The 17502-nt window shown below is 41.3% G+C and overlaps 1 protein-coding gene across 2 annotated transcripts in view; it reads left to right on the plus strand.

Annotated features, from left to right (window-relative positions):
* LOC102391488 (aldehyde oxidase 2) overlaps nt 1–15101 on the plus strand; it is a 76834-nt gene extending 61733 nt beyond the window's left edge. For both annotated transcript variants that reach the window (XM_025277963.3, XM_044937067.2), the window contains 5 exons: nt 1260–1325; nt 1438–1626; nt 1908–2075; nt 13146–13221; nt 14278–15101. In XM_025277963.3, coding sequence (XP_025133748.3) covers nt 1260–1325; nt 1438–1626; nt 1908–2075; nt 13146–13199 — 477 coding nt within the window. In that variant the 3' untranslated portion in view covers nt 13200–13221; nt 14278–15101. The remainder of the gene's footprint in view (nt 1–1259; nt 1326–1437; nt 1627–1907; nt 2076–13145; nt 13222–14277) is intronic.
* The last annotated feature ends 2401 nt before the right edge of the window (nt 15102–17502 follow it).

Here is a 17502-nt window from a genome sequence, read left to right on the forward strand (position 1 = left end):
TCATTTATTTACTAAGTGATACCCAGACGCACCCACATATCATGGACTTTAAAGTCACTTAAGATAAACCAAAACTATGAATGCAGAAGACCTTCTGGGGTCATCAACAGTCCTCCTAGCAGTAAATTTGAAGAGCTTAGTAGATGTCTTACCACCTCTAATGTTGATGGGGTTCCATGTAGTGCTAATCAACTAGCAAGAGTCCTGGAATAAATTGGGACCATTTGAATAAACCCTAAAGTAGTATTTTTAATTCAAGTTTTTAGGGTCAGGGCCTCTTGAGAAACCTATATGCAAGTCAGGAAGCAATAGTTAGAACTGGACATGGAACAACAGACTGGTTCCAAATAGGAAAAGGAGTACATCAAGGCTGTATATTGTCACCCTGCTTATTTAACTTATATGCAGAGCACATCATGAGACATGCCAGGCTGGAGGAAGCACAAGCTGGAATCAAGATTGCCAGGAGAAATATCAATAACCTCAGATATACAGATGACACCACCCTTATGGCAGAAAGTGAAGAACTAAAGAGCCTCTTGATGAAAGTGAAAGAGGAGAGTTAAAAAGTTGGCTTAAAGCTCAACATTCAGAAAACTAAGATCATGGCATCCCGGTCCCATCACTTCATGGCAAATAGATGGGGAAACAGTGGAAACAGTGTCAGACTTTATTTTTGGGGGCTCCAAAATCACTGCAGATGGTGATTGCAGCCATGAAATTAAAAGACGCTTACTCCTTGGAAAGAAAGTTATGACCAACCTAGATAGCATATTCAAAAGCAGAGACATTACTTTGCCAACAAAGGTCTGTCTAGTCAAAGCTATGGTTTTTCCAGTGGTCATGTATGGATGTGAGAGTTGGACTGTGAAGAAAGCTGAGGGCTGAAGAATTGATGCTTTTGAACTGTGGTGTTGGAGAAGACTCTTGAGAGTCCCTTGGACTGCAAGGAGATCCAACCAGTCTATCCTAAAGGAAATCGGTCCTGGGTGTTCATTGGAGGGACTGATGTTGAAGCTGAAACTCCAATACTTTGGCCACCTGATGAGAAAAACTGACTCATTGGAAAAGACCCTGATGCTGGGAGGGATTGAGGGCAGGAGGAGAAGGGAACAACAGAGGATGGATGGCATCACTGACTCGATGGACATGGAGGAGTTGGTGATGGACAGGGAGGCCTGGCGTGCTGTGGTTCATGGGGTCGCAAAGAGTCGGACATGACTGAGCAACTGAACTGAACTGAATTTTAATTTTGACAGAAAATCAGAATGGACATCATCATGGATGCCTGCTGCAGTCTAAATCCGGCTATCGATATTGGGCAAGTAGGTGCTGCCCCACCTGGATGGATGCCTCTTTTTGAGAGTCATTGTGGGGTCGGTAAAGGCCTTCTGAAAAGCACACAATATCACAGAGCTTGGCATTTTCCCTCTTCAGATTGAAGGTGCATTTATTCAGGGAATGGGCCTTTATACCACTGAAGAGCTGAAATATTCCCCAGAAGGTGTCCTGTATTCTCGAGGCCCAGATGAGTACAAAATTCCAACCATCAGCGATGTCCCAGAGGAATTTAATGTCTCCTTGTTGCCATCATCACAAACTCCACTAACCATCTATTCATCCAAGGTAAGCATTCGAACCTACAACTACACAATGTGCTTTTAAAAACACATACTACCTTTCTTATAGAACAACTAATTAACCCACACAGGATTTTTACATTTCAAGTGATGCTAGGATTTCTAAGAGTACGCAAGCTTCACTCAGTCAGTCAGTCAACAAACAATTATTGAAAATTATTTTATGTAAGATGCTGTGCTAGGAGTTGGTGAAAAAGACCTGCCCCTCACCTACAGTGGCTGATGGTCTAGTGTAGAAACCTCTAAAACAAATGTTCTTCCTTGCAGGGCCTGGGGGAGTCTGGGATGTTTCTGGGGTCATCCGTGTTCTTTGCCATCACTGATGCTGTGGCTGCAGCTCGCAAAGAAAGAGACATAGCTGAGGACTTCACAGTGAAGAGCCCAGCGACTCCAGAATGGGTTCGAATGGCCTGTGCAGATCGGTTCACAGAAATGGTATGGAATTACTGTTTATTTTCCTAAAAGGTGATTTTTCTATATCTTGCATCTTAGACTACTCAGGTAAATTATAAGATTATATATAAATCTTATATATAAATTATAAAAAATTTATAAGATACAAAATATATATGTTATATTATAAATTATATATAATTTTTATCATCAAATTATAAGAGCACATTATAAGATACAAGCTCATCAAGTATAAGATGATAAAAATAATCACACAAATACCTTTTAGTATATGTAGTGATTTAAACTTTATGAAAAGCATTTCCCCATCTGTTATGTAACTTAATCATCTGGGCAATCTTTTTTTTTTTTTTCTGTTTTGAAATTTATTTATTTTTAATTGAAGGATAATTGCTTTAAATATTGTGTTGGTTTTTGCCATACATCAACATGAATCAGCCATAGGTATACATACGTCCCCTCCCTCTTGAACCTCCCTCCCACTCCAACCCATGGGCAATCTTTAAGTAGGATAATTTATGGTGCTTCAGAAACAAATAGCTAAATGTGAAACAACAGACCATTTTCAACAAACCATTCTAAATATTCCCTCCCTCTATCCTACCTAATCTATCCAATTCTTCAACAAAAACAAACACACAAAAAATAACCCAGGTCAAGGAGAAGTATTTGATAATGTCACTTTCCACGTCCTCTGTACAAACACAGAATACACCCAGTCTGTCTTTTATTCAGGAAACATGTGGTCTCATGTCCCGCTGATGCTTTTCCACTTCATTTCATTTCATAGCAGTGCCTCCCAGCCCAGGGGTGAGGATTTGGGAGCCATCTGCTATACACACGTGCACACAGCAACGCCAGCCTGCTGGCTGGGGCAGACACGCGATATTGGGTGGGTCATTGGTTCCACCCTGCACTGATTTCCTCATAGCTTCCTTACATCAACAGTAACGGTAGTTCACACTGACTAAATATTTTACAGATTATCTCAGTACTCATTCCTACAACTCTATCAGGTAACTACTATGATTTCCTTCATTTTACTATTGAGGAAACTGAGGTATAGTAATTTACCCAAGGTCAAGATTCAAGCCCAGACCATCTGGCTCCAAAGAAGTAATAACTGCCTCCTAGAGAGAAAAGAACTGATTCTCTACTTCTTAAAAGAAATGTGTGTTTTCATAACTATATTAAAAGAAACCCAAATACTTAACTGACCTCCTCAAAACAGCCAGCCATAGAGTGAAAGAACAAAGTGACTCAGGATTTAGGAATATTACTTAAAGGAATGTGTCATAACTACTCATTCCCTTCCCCTGCGTGATCCAGTCCTCTCCCCATCTCCAAATCTGACTCAGCATTTCTTGGACTCCAATAATACTGACCATCCTGGATTTCCCTCCGTCTCCCAGAGATGGTTCTGCCCCTCAGGCTGACCCTCAGCCAATTGCACTGTCCACAGAAAGAATTCCAATCATCTGCCTCAGGCCAGTCCCTGCTCAGATGGTCAAGGCCAGAGACCCCGCCCTCCTTCACCGCAGGAACTCCTCTGGGCTGATCGGACTTGGAGAGCCATGTCTGCCCATTCGCAACAGCACCAACGACACCAAACTGCAGAATTATGTGACCTCCACTCCCAAAAGCACTAGCATTTCTGACCCTTAAACAGAAGTTCTCCATCACCTTTTGCAGTAATAAATATCCTTTTCTGAAATGGGGCAGATTCAGGTAACCAAAAAAACACAACAGAAGATACTAATCTTCCTTTCTTGCCTGGTTGAACATGTTCAGCCTTCAAATGTCCCAGCTTTTAGAAAATGAATTTCTTCATTTCCAAGACTTCAGGCTGCTTTTAATAGTCCAGTTGTCTGGCAGTCACTCTGTCACATGCAGTGATAAAACGTGAATCACTTTAATTTCATTCACCATTTGAAACTCAGCCTGTCAGCTACCTGGCCCATATAAGGAGGCCACATTTTCTCCCAAATCTGATGGTTTCATGGTAAGATTAATAAATGTCTTCATGGATATAAAGCATGTACTGATTTGTACACCCGTCAACTAAATGATCAGAGTCAATGTGAGAGTAACCTCTCATTTTCTAAAATATAAGTATTTTAGAATGAGTATTAAAATCAGAGATCAGATCAGTCGCTCAGTCGTGTCCGACTCTTTGCGACCCCATGAATCGCAGCACGCCAGGCCTCCCTGTCCCTCACCAACTCCCGGAGTTCACTCAGACTCATGTCCATCGAGTTGGTGATGCCATCCAGCCATCTCATCCTCTGTTGTCCCCTTCTCCTCTTGCCGCCCAATCCCTCCCAGCATCAGAGTCTTTTCCAATGAGTCAACTCTTCGCATGAGGTGGCCAAAGTACTGGAGTTTCAGCTTTAGCATCATTCTTCCAAAGAACTCCCAGGGCTGATCTTCTTCAGAATGGACTGGTTGGATCTCCTTGCAGTCCAAGGGACTCTCAAGAGTCTTCTCCAACACCACAGTTCAAAAGCATCAATTCTTCGGCGCCCAGCCTTCTTCACAGTCCAACTCTCACATCCATACATGACCACAGGAAAATACTCATTCTAAACATCACCTCATATTATAATCTATATTTCATATTACAAACCTCATTTGCATAACAAGTATTTTTATCTTCATAAAAGTCACATATGTCCAGTATGGAAAAACTAGAAAATGCTGAAAAGAATAAGATTAAAGTTAAAATCAGCCCTAATCCCGCTAACCAAAAATAACCATAATAACCATAACATAACTATTTGGGTTATGTATATATATATATTTATAAATACACACATATGCATACTTTTAACCACATTTTAATTCATATAGGGTTTTTTATTTATTTAAAGTTTTATTGTAGTTTAGTTTGCTTACAATGTTCTGTCAGTTTCTGCTGTATAGCAAAGTGAATGTTATACATATTCATATAGGTTTGTATATATATATCCTATTTATATACTCATTTTACAAAATCGGGATATCCCTAATATAAATATTTTAAAATATTTGAATAGTATAATGGGGAGTGACTCGGTTGAGCCTGCATTCACAAGAAATCTGGATTGAGAAGGTCATTTTCCCATGCAACGTCACTCAAAAAATATAGTTGCTTAAACCCAAAGAGAAAATACCTGGCAAAAATTGTTTATCCCCCAAACTTATCATCTTTATTTATAGCCACTGGAACAAGTTTTAGAGGCAGGAACAGGGCAGAAGTTTTAACTTCTTAATACCAACCCTCCTGTTATTAAGGTTACTTAGAACATGTTGAGAAAGACCATTTATCTTTCATTCTTATCCAACCCTCAATATTCCTAGCAATTCCGCTGACCTCACGTATATCTGAATCAATGAGAATACAGCCTTCTTCAAATTCTTGACAAGACTTGGGTGACCCAATGGTTTCTCTCTTCTAGCCTACAAACCTCCTCAACTGTAGGTCTGCAAAGAGAGAACAATTAGAGCCAGACTTGAGTGGAGCCTCCTGAAAGAGACAGCGAGGAGGAAGTCCTGGTTCTCAGTTTAACAAAGAGAACCAGAAACACACGAATATAGATTCTACTGTCACTTCCTGTCCCAGGAAATGTCAGTATTCTTCCATCCATATAGTAACACAAACCGGAAACCTTGGACTTGGCTCAACATTTCTCTTTCTCATACTCAGTAGCTAGTCCCTCATCACACCCTGTCACTTTGAACCCCTAACAATCTCTTCCACCAGTCATGTTCCTGTTGTTGTTGTTCAGTCACTAAATAATGTCCAACTTTTTGTGACCCCATGAACTGCAGCATGCCAGGCCTCTCTGTCCTTCACTTTCTCCCTGAGTTTGCTCAAACTCATGTTCATTGAGTCAGTTGCAATCAGATGCCATCCGATGCCATGCAACCATCTCATTCTGTGTTGCTCCCTTCTCCTCTTGCCCTCAATGTTTCCCAGCATCGGGGTCTTTTGTAATGAGTCAGTGCTTTGCACCCTGGACTCTGCAGGTTTCTAGGGTGCAGACCAGTTACAGACCTCATAACTGGTCTGTAGGCTAGAACAGAGAAACTGTTGGATCACCCAAGTCTTGTCAAGGATTTGAAAAGGGCTGTCTTCTCATTGATTCAAGTATACATGAGGTCAGTGTATTTTCCTCCATTTCTATTGACTTCATGTCTAACCACTATGTCATTCATGCATTAAACATTTATTGAGGATCTAATACATGCCTGGCATTAATCTAGGTGCTGAGAATACAGCAGCGAATCAAACAGAGAGTGATCTCTACCTTCAAGAAGCTTACTTTCTAGAGACTCTAAGTCCAACTTCCATCTCTCTAGCCTGGGTCAAAGCAGCCTTGTAACTGGTCTCCCTACACCCACTGCCACCAGAGATGTGTGGTATGACAAACATGATCGTGTCCTTCTAGCATGTACACAAGGTGAGAAATTTCCCATCACTCTTAGGATAAAGATAAAACTGTTTATGTTGCCCTGCCAAGCCTATAAACCTGCAGAGTTCAGCCTGGCCAGCACTCCCCAACTTCTCCAGCCGCACGAGGTACCCTACCTCGCCTTGTCTCTCCACCCCAGCTACACTTGCTTTCATCTGTCTGTTCCACATGTCAAGGACAGAGGCCTCCACCAGCTCTTCCTGCTGCTTGGAATCATCTTCTTGCTTTTCCTCACTCAGCTAATCCCCCTGCTTACCTTTCATGTCTTATCTAAATTCAAGAAATTAAATGATATTTCCCTTCTTCCATAGTTTGAGGTTCAGGAGTATAGTGGTGAACTAGACTCACAGGCACCTCTCTCTAGCTGTTTACAGCATAGCAGAGGGGGAAGACAATTGCTGTGAAGTGTAAGTGCTTGCCCAACTCTGGGTTATCCCTGAGTGTCAACGGGACAAACTTTTGTAACTTAACCTTAACCTTTGCTTACAGTCAAAGGGCTAAGAGATGAGGCCCAGCTTTGATCATTCATCCTACAATCCATTCATTCATCTAGCATACTTACTCAGCCCTTTCCATGTGCCAAGCACTGCTGGGAACTAAAAAAAACACTGAGATAGTCAGTCTCTGCCACATGGATCCTACATTCTATTGGGAAAACCAGACAGTCAACAAGTAAAGAAATACACAATATAATTTCAGGTGGTGATAAATATTGTGACACAAAACAGAAGAGTAGGCGGCTAGCATGTGATAGATTATTTTAGATTATTAAAGAAGCTTTTTCTGGAGTATTCATGTTTGATCTGAGGCCTAAATGAAGTGGAGGAACAAGCATGAAGCTGGTAAGGGTGTATTCCAGGCAGAGAATAGCCAGTGCAAATGCCCTGGGGCAGTTTCAATGGATTCAAAATAGCCCTCGAAATGGCCTTCTTCATAAGTTTCTGATCTTGCCTCCCTGGTAGCAAAAAGCTTAAAACTGAAAGGCTGCAGCTGTTGTTTTCCATGGCAGAGAGATAAAAGAAATAGAAATATGTTGTCAAGCCACTCTATCTTCACATCTTTGGGTGAAACCTGAATAGTTCTTATCCAGTCAGCAGTTTCCTAGCAACTAGCCTCTATCACAATGCAGATCTACTGCTTCAGATCTTTAGAAACTGTCGTTCATTCACACAGCAGGCCTCCTAAAATTCTTATAGCTTGGCTCTTGACCAGTTTTTTTGGCACAGTAGAGCAAATTTGAACCTGCATTAGAATTTATTGAGGTGGCCCAAAAGTTTCTTCAGGTTTTTCAAAAAGTTTGTTCGGGTTTTTCTGTGAGATGTCACCAAACGAAATTTTTGGACAACCCAATACATTTGCTCAAACTACAATGTAGCTTTTTAGTTGAGATATGTAAGGATTCACACTGGCATACAACACTGTACTATGAAAACAATTTTTTTTAGAAACAGATACTGATACTCTTTGTATTTAGACGGTCTGTGAATACTTTTGTCAAAAGACAATTTGTTCTGACAAGTAAGAAGGTGAGATGGTCGGAAGGTCTGTATACTAGAACATGAGCATTGGAAAGTCCCAGATCTCTTCTTTTAATAACTTTCTTGTAACCACAAGGTAAATAAAAACCAGTGTATAGCTACTTCTTCAACAGAAATGAAGGTTAAACATTCTGTATTTTTCCTTTGGAATTAAGTAAAATAATGCATGTAAAAAATACTGTGTGAATACAAGTCACTACATAAATATTACAGTTCTGGTCTCCACCAAATATCCATAACTGCTAATGATCTTTTTTCAAAATATGCCTCTCCCAGAGGCTTAAAAAGACTTTCCACATTAAATCAAGCTGACCTGCTGAGGGCAGGAAAAAAAAAAAAAACAGCCCTTAACACTTAGCAGCCACTTTCATGGATAACTGGCTTTAAGCATCAGTGAGAAGCAGGCATTGGTAAGAAGCCTGGAGCTTTTTTAAAAAATCTTTCGTCTGCACCCAGCGGCCAAAAGGGACCTTGGTTCCTGGACCAGGAATCAAACCCATGCCCTCTGCATTGGTAGCATGGAGTCTTAAACACTGGACCACCAGGGAAGTCCCTGGAGCATTTTTGTTGTAAAAAGTTCTACAAATTGAATAATCATATGAAATTTTTTTTTGACCAGTATGATAAAAAAAAAATGTATATGACGAGTATGGTTACCTTGATTACAGTAGTTAATTGTTGCTCTTATCCATGGGCCCTTTCTCAGGTGGTTCCCTCCTGGTCAGAACAGTGTTGCTGGTGTTAGTTTCTGCTCTGAGCTCAACAGAGCAGCCTGGCTCAAACAGACACCATCAGAAATATCATTCCTATACAAAATTTCCTTTTTAGTGATGGGAGAGAGAAAATTGTAATTCTTGGGAAATGTATTTTGTAAAGTCATTTAAAATAGGACAAGGAAAAAAAGAGGATATTTCCTTTAAAGGTATACAGAAAATGCCTAATCAACACTTTCCAATTAGGACTTTCCTTAGAAACAATTATTTCATTAAAAAAACAACTTTATGATTCAGAGACATGAAGGAAGCCACAATCTTAAAAATTAGAAAAATTACGCTTTCTAGAATTTGTCCTGCCCTGTAATTCTATAAAGTTGGCAAATGTCTTTTTTCTGAAGACCTTTACCTTCTCCACTTTGAAAACCTAAAACATAACCAGTTCAGAGAGGGCAGGAGGGAGGAGCATTAAGATTAAAAGATACAAAAAAACTACTGGACTTCCCTGGGGGTCCATTGGTTAAGACTCCACAATCCTAAATGCAGGAGGTGTGGGTTCAATCCCTGGTCAGGGAATAAAGAACCCATATGCTGTCTGGTACAGTCAAAAAAATTTTTTTTAAAGATACAAGCTACTATGTATTGGGTTGGCCAAAAAGTTCACTTGGGTTTTCCCATAATAACAACCCAATATAAAATAAATAAGCAACAAGAATATATTGTACAGCACAGGGAAATATAGTTACTATTTTGTAATAACTTTAAATGGAGTATAATCTATAAAAATGTTGAATCACTATCTTGTACACGTGAAACTAATAAAATATTGTAAATCAATTTATACTTTGATTTGAAAAAAACTAGAAAAAAAACCCCTAAAACAGCCTCCTTTCACCTACTCTCCTCCCTCTACTTCATTAGGACCCATGTCTCATTTTCCCTCCCTGCTTCTTTTGCATTTCTAGGTGCACACACTGTGAGAGTTGGCAACATTAAAAGTGCCACCTGTTTAGCTCAGTAAAGGAAGCCCTTCCTGACGATGAAAGAGGAAAGGCGTGTGAGCATTTCCTGTGCTGTGACAAGCCTTCTTTACTTGCACTGTTCTCAGCTGGTTTGCCCCCAAATGCTAGTCCTCAACCCCATATCCTACCCACACGCAGGTTTGCGTTCCTCTGAGCAGGGGGAGATGTACTGCCAGTCCTACAAGCCTGCATGCCCTTTCCTTATGGTTTTGGAACCTACTTCAGCAACGTGTGGAAACATGCAGTCTCTAGCCTGTTCTGCCGGAAGCTGAGCCACAGACGATCAGCAGGACCTTAAAGCAACACAGTCATGCCTCAGTCACATGGATTCTGTGATACAGAGCACAGATACAGATCGCACGACTTGGGCTGCTGCAACGGCTTCCCCAGAACACTGAGCCTGTGGTCCTGCTCCCATGAGAGGCACACACAGGCAGATAGGCAGGACACACACACACATACACACACACACACATACGTACACACACACACCTTCACACATTCAGACAGGCATGAACTCGCCCATTCTTCACCACCTCCTCCTCCTCCCTGCCTCTCATGGTGTCTTGGAAGACATTGAACATGCTTGTTCCAGGAGGCAACACGTGGTAACGCTTCATACAGTGACCTTTCTTACTGCTGAAGGGGATGATCTGATACTGTTAGTGAATATGTATTTTTGCATCTAAAAATTCTCCTACCAGGTCTCTGGAAGGTTGCTCCTTTAGTCTGGCAAAACTGGAGGCATCCCTCAGATTAAGAAAGGGAATAAGGGATGCAGAATGGGAAAAAGGAAAAAGGCAGCCATCTTATCCAGTCAGGGAAAGGAGTTATGACACAATTTCTTAGCTTTGTGATTAAGATATGGCCCTGGAGTCAAAGGCACTGGGGTTGTGATCCCAGCCCTAATTTTTTTTTAATTTCTTTTTAATTGAAGGGTAATTGCTGTACAACCTTGTGTTGATTTCTGCCATACATCAACACACATCAGCCATCCAGCCCTACTTTTGATGATGCATTTAACCACTCATAATTTAATTTCTTTATAAAACGGCAGGAAATGTTCGTGGAGAGAATAACCCTTACAGCGTTGTTAAAAGGTTTGAATAAAACACATGAAAAGCATTTAGCAGCTGTCACACGTAGTAAATGGTCAATATACACTGATGATGATGATGACTGGGTCAGAAGTCCCCAGGGCTATCTTCAGTTTTGATGACTCAGTGATGGACTCACAGAACTCAGAAAGCTGTTATTCGTGGTAATGGCTTATTACAAGTGAAAGTGTATAGATTAACATCATTAAAGGCAAAGGCACATGGGGCAAAGTCCAGGAGAGACCAGGTGAGGCTTTCAGGTGTCTTCTTCCAGTGGAGTCACACAGAGAGCCACCTGCTTTCCCCAGCAACAATGTGGAAGAAGAAGATACATGAAGTATTGCCAGCCAGGGAAGCTCGGCTGAGCCTTGGTGTCCAGGAGTTTTATTAGGGGTCAGTCACATAGGCACAGGTTGTGTGCAAAGCTGACCTTAGTCACTCAGTGTCCAGCCCTTCCAGAAGTCAAGTGATATTATTAAGACCTCAGGTAAACAAAGGCACTCTTACAAGGCAGGATAGTCCAAGGGCTAGGGTGTTACTCCCAGGAGTTGGTCAAAGGCTAACCCTTTCTTCGGAATGTGCAGCATTTGGACAATGGAGGCCTCCTGAGTTCATCCTTTCCTGCACAATGAGGGTGATGAACAATCCTGGATTGATGACACTAGGCACTGAAACCAGTGAGACTGGGCACAGATATACTTCAGAAGGTTTAGCTATAAGTGGAATCAGTCTAGACCACCAAAGTCAATATATTGCCTTAGTCATAGCTATCAAGAAACAACAGAGAGAAAGAGGAGGAGGGAGAAAGGGAATGATGGTCCTAAACAAGGGAGAAGTGAAAGAGAAGATCATGAAAGGGCAGTGAAGATCTGTTTACATCCCAGAGCTGGGATCCTTGAGGGAAAAAGGGAAATTGGGTCCTCGCTCAAGAAGCTAGGGAGTGGGTGAGACCCAAGAAGGCTGGGGTAGCAAGAGAATGAGTACTGATCTGAGTTCCAAAGTAGAAGAGTACCCCAGGAACCCAGGTCTGGTGACAAGAATAGGAAACAGGTTTTTGGAGAGACTAAAATTTAACAGAAGAGTTGACCTGAATCTACCTCATACGAGACTGAGGAGCTTTGTCCTGCATCCGCCCAGTCCAGGTGGAACAGGCTGACCCTAAATAAGACAGCCAAGTAAATCCTAGTGCAGCAGTTAGGTTAGAGAATCGGGAAGTCCCTCTCAGGAGGGCAAACTAGCCCTCTGTTTACATTTCAATACAGTTTGAGAGTAAACAGTAAGAATGGGGCTGGTAAAGATATCCTGACAAGCTAGGAGTTGGGCTGTGTTTTTGTTTGTGGTTTTCTGTCCTCTTTTTGTGTTGTTTTTTTTTTGTGTGTGTGTGTGTGAAATAAATATCAGGAGACAAGCTTTCTGAAATCTTCATCACTTTTCATTATTTACGAAAGTTTTTTATGTTTTTAACACTTTGGTAACTAAAAGTCAACTCTTTAAACAAAAACATGAACGCAGAGGAGGCGGGAATGTACATTCTGCTTATTCTGCTTTGGGGCAAACCCAGCAGAGAGAATTCCGCAGATGGGAGCTGCGGACCAGAAGAAAGAAGGACAAATAGGTTAAATTCTTGGGGCTTCTAGCCCGGAATAGAGAAATGGGCCGGAGTTTAACTGGAGCCAAATCACTTGGCTAGGCATGTAGACAGGGCTCTTCTCAGATCCCTGCAAAGGAGTCTGGGTCTGTAAACTACAAGCAACTGTCAGCCTAACCACTTTGCCCTTCCCATCCTCCTCCCACAAAGTTTTTTGTTGGATTTATAATTCTTTTGGGGATGCACATCTGAGAGGCAGAGAAGATAGGTCACGTGCAACTCTTTGTGACCACATGGACTGTATCCAGCCAGGCTCTTCTGTCCATAGACTTCTCCAGGCAAGAATACTGGAGTGGATAGCCATTCCCTTCTCCAGGAGATCTTCTCAATCCAGGGATCAAACTGAGGTCTTCTGCTTGCAGGCAGATTCTTTCCCGTCTGAGCCCCCAGAGTGCGCCCTCGTAATTAGCAGTGCAATGGTCAGCAGAGATGACAGCACCGACCGCCTATCTTTTCAGCATTGTCATTTGAAAGGAATGGTACAATCCCATTCCCCGGGAAAGCCCTGCTGCTTCCCATCAGAAACATCTTTCAAAACCTACAGATTTGATATCATTTTCCTGGTGAAATATTACAAAGGTATTATGATATTTAGTACTTAATTTACTTTCTTTCTTAGATCCCAAGAGATGATCCTAAGACATTTAAACCCTGGTCTATTGCTGTAGCATAACACTGGTGTCATTGCCTTAAAGGTAAGATCAATACGCTCAAAGAGAATTACTCAAAATGACAAGATCAGCTAGTCCAGTGGTTTTCAAGTTGTGTTCTGTGATATCTTAGGATTGCACAAGTGTGTAAATCGAGTTTCCTTTTTAAACCCCTTTTTTAAAATTAATATTTATTGGGGTATAGTTGTTTCTTTTTTAATCTTATCCAATATTTTCAATATTTATTTATTTGGCTGCACTGGGTCTTAGCTGCAACATGCAGAATCTTTTAGTTGTGGCATTCAAGATCTAGTTCCCTGACCAGGGATCGATCCTGGGCCTCCTGCATTGGGAGCATGGAGTCTTAGCCGCTGACCCACCAGGGAAGTCCCTGAGTCTTTAACTATCTTCCTTTACCTGCAATTTCAAATTTTTGCACTCTTCAGAGTAGTATAACTTTCTTATGTATTTGCTTTATGTGCTGAACATTGACCTTACTAAATTTATTCCACACTAAAATCATATATGTGTGTGTGTTCCCCATAACATTTTAAATCTTTGCTAAAAATGTGTCAAAACTGGATTTCCTTAATGACTCAGTGGTAAAGAATCCGCCTGCCAATGCGGGGAACATGAGTTCAATCCCTGGTCAGGGAAGATCCCACTGCCTTGGACCAACCAAGCCCATGTGTCACGGCTACTGAGCCTGAGCTCTACAGCCAGGGAGCCTCAACTACTGAAGCCCTCCTGCCTTGGAGCCCATATTCCACAAGAGAAGCCACTGAAGTGAGAAGCCCAAGCACAATTAGAGAGCAACCCCAACTTTTCGCACATAGAGAAAGCCAGAGCAGCCATGAAGATCCAGCACAGCCAAAAATAAATAAGTAATCTTTTTTAAAAAACCTCTGATCTCATTTTATATGACCTCTCTGATTCTTATTTTATAAATGAAGATATGGAGGGCAAGAGAGAATAAATAACTCCCTAAATGTACTTATTCAAATCTGTGAAGCTTACAGTTCATTTTGTCAGCTACTTATTGTTCTTTTCAAAGTTGAGATTTGTACCCCTTTATAATTATTATCTTTTCTTTTTTCCCAGGAGTTTCAGTTTTTCACAAGTGAAAAGATGGTTTGTTAATGCTAACTGGACTCCAAACTGATATTCTTGTACTGTTGTGTGGGGGTGGGAGACACAAAATTTAGAAATGTTATTCAGATTTTATTATATTAAAAAGATGAATCATTACTTCCAAATTGTTGACTTAGACCTTCTAGCCTAAAGGCCACCAATCAAACACTGCACTTGTCACAGCAAGGAGCATAACGTTGATTTTTTCTGAAGATATCATGTAAATATTGCTGTGAAAGCAAAATTTCCCTTTGTGTACCCATCCAATCTAACCAAACTAGTAATCCAGGTTACAATTCTACAATGAAACATACTTCTCAGCGGATGAACATGTGATTAGTTTTCCTAGAGATGTGTTTGATTCAGTTGTAAGGACACCATAAAAGTCCTAAAGGTTTTGTATCATTTTGTTTTTACTGTGGAGTAGCTATGGGCCTGTGTATGTGCATTGGACAGCAAAGGAATATTTTCCTCACGTAGGTCAGCTATGCAACTGGTTAACATTCTTTTGGAATTTGGAGGGGATAAACAATGTAAAAACATTTTTAATATATTATCACAAAACCCTTTATTTTTTTTTAACTTGGTTATGAAAAAGTATCCACTCTGTTACCAGTTTCAGAAATGCTTAATTGCTCAGTTTTCCATATATAGAAGTAGGTGCCATGGAGCTGGACCATAAAGAAGGTAGAATGCCAAAAAATTGATGCCTTTGAACTGTGGTGCTGGAGAAGACTCTTGAAAGTCCCTTGGACAGCAAGGAGATCAAACCAATCAATCTTAAAAGAAATCAACCATGAATACTCATTGGAAGGACTGATGCTGAAGCTGAAGCTCCAGTATTTTGCTCATCTGATGCAGACGACTCCTTGGAAAAGTCCTTGATGCTGGGAAAGATTGAAGGCAGGAGAGGAGGGTGACAGAGAATGAGATGACTGAATGGCATCACCGATGCAATGGACATGAACTTGGGCAAACTTCCAGAGATGGGAGGGACAGGGAGGCCTGGTGTGCTATACTCCATGGGGTTGCAAAGATTCGGACACGACTGGGTGACGGAACTACAACAAAAACAACGTAGAGGAAAGAATCCTGAATTGTAATCACCTTTATGCTGTAGTTAAAACATGCAGAATCCATCAGATTCCACTGACCTGCATTTTAGGGGCCTTCAAAGAAGGAGAAACCAGCATATGAATTAGGCCTCATTTGACCAAAAAGTCAGAGGTTAAAATGATGCTCTGTCAACCAGAAGTCATACCATCAGGCTCACAGTCATCTGCAGTGACTCCTGGAATGAATGAAGGAGGGGAGGCTGAACTGAGAGTGCTGGGTAACTGGGGAAAGAAGGCAAAGATTGGGCATGTAGTCTATTCTGAGGGTCGTTGAAGGCCATGAGCACGTCGTATTGAAGGGACTGGGATATGGCTGTCCACAGGCCTGTCCAGTGGTGGGAGGCCCCACTGGGCCACAGGAGCCCAAGGGAGGAAGTGGGACAGGAGCACAGAGAAAAAGGAGACAGGAGCAGAAGGGTCATGGGCAGGGCATAAATGATACAAGACTCTTGCACACTGGAGCAGGAGAGCTGGGAACTTAGTGGGAGTAGCCAGGGTGAAATAAGTTGAAAGTAATAAAGAAAAAATGTTTTGGCTCTTGAAAATAAAATCCTTAACTGTGTAATCTAATATGAATGTGAGAAATGCATGTGTTTTTATCATTTGTGTCATTTTAAATGATTATAAACATAATTTCTAAAAAAATTTGGCCTATTAGGGCTAAGGATTTTTCATTTGTCATGGTTGAGAACTATAAAGCACCAAGAACAGAGGATCTGAATAAAAATTATTCATGTAAGTTTATGCACTAAAATCTGGATGGCATGGATATAAGTACTTTTTTAAAAAGACATATTTGAAGCCACATCCTAAAAACCAGTTCCTTGAGCTCTATAAGCCTTGGTAAAGGATAAAACTTAAAACTTAACTAGAATTTTTGGATAAGTAATACATTCACACAGTTAAAAAAATATATGCAAAGGTGTGCAGGGCAAAGACTTATTCTAGTATCACCATCCCATCCAGTTTTTACACAAGTGCAGGGTGTTAAGTGTTAACCATTTTTGTTAGCTACTTTTTACTTTTTTATCTCCTTCAGAAATAGCTGGTCCCACAATGCCCAGTCACTCATGCCCATTATACCTGCTGGACCCACTGAGCAAGATGCTGTTTCCTTTCTCTGTCTAGACAATTCCACCCCCTTTTCCATGTAAGAACCCTGGTGCCCATAACAGTGAGAAACTGTAATCCTTGACACTCATCTGGACTCTATGAACCCTCCTAGTTCTTCCCCCGGGGTCCTGGGTACACAGGAGGCATTTGTATATTTGCCTTCAGAGCCTGGGTTCTCTGGGTGGGTTTTCTCTCATGTAAATGAAAAAAGAGTCTGCTCCCAGCTCTACCCCGGAAACTGTGAAAAACACTTAGTCAGTCTCACATAACTGGGTAGACAAGTAGCAAAAATTATGCCTTCTGATTTTCAAGATACCAAAAAGTTAAAAAAAAAAAAAAAAGGCAGCAATAGTTGGAGATAGAAAAATAAAGGCATCTTCTGTCTCCCTACTCAGGTTGAATGAGTCAATATTAAGAAACCACGGATTGCAAAACGAGAGTGCTGTTTCCCTGGCAGAGTCACCGTAGCAGGACAGATGCCTCCACCCTCTCTTAACTCCACACTGGCCGACATCACTGCTGATTTTGCTCCAAACCATTTGGCACAGAGCTGCCAGGCCAATCTTTCTCAATATCTGTAACCATCCACCCTCCCTTGCTAAATGAGTAGCATGCAACAGGAGAGTTTCTTCTTCCAAAAAGGACTATCCAAACATCGGCAGAGTAGTCATCTGTCGTTTTTATCTGCTGGGATCTTTTCCTTTGGAAAGTCACCTGTCCTCCACCATGAGGGCTGCTGGGAAAGGCACAGGATAAGCTGGGTCAAGAATCTCTCCGATGAGAATCAGACTCTGGGGTGAGGTACAGAAGGGTAAAAGGATCTCACGGCCCTGGGCCACGTAGAGCACACAAGCTCCGCTTGCTGAGATCCTCAGGTGGGCCCCTATTCCTACATATCTGAAGGCTGGCTTCTTCAGCCCAGCATTCAACTCTGTGAGCTAGAGGGTACCCTTTCCAATTGCATTAC

The sequence above is a fragment of the Bubalus bubalis genome, chromosome 2 (assembly GCF_019923935.1).
Source record: "Bubalus bubalis isolate 160015118507 breed Murrah chromosome 2, NDDB_SH_1, whole genome shotgun sequence".
Classification (NCBI taxonomy): domain Eukaryota; kingdom Metazoa; phylum Chordata; class Mammalia; order Artiodactyla; family Bovidae; genus Bubalus; species Bubalus bubalis.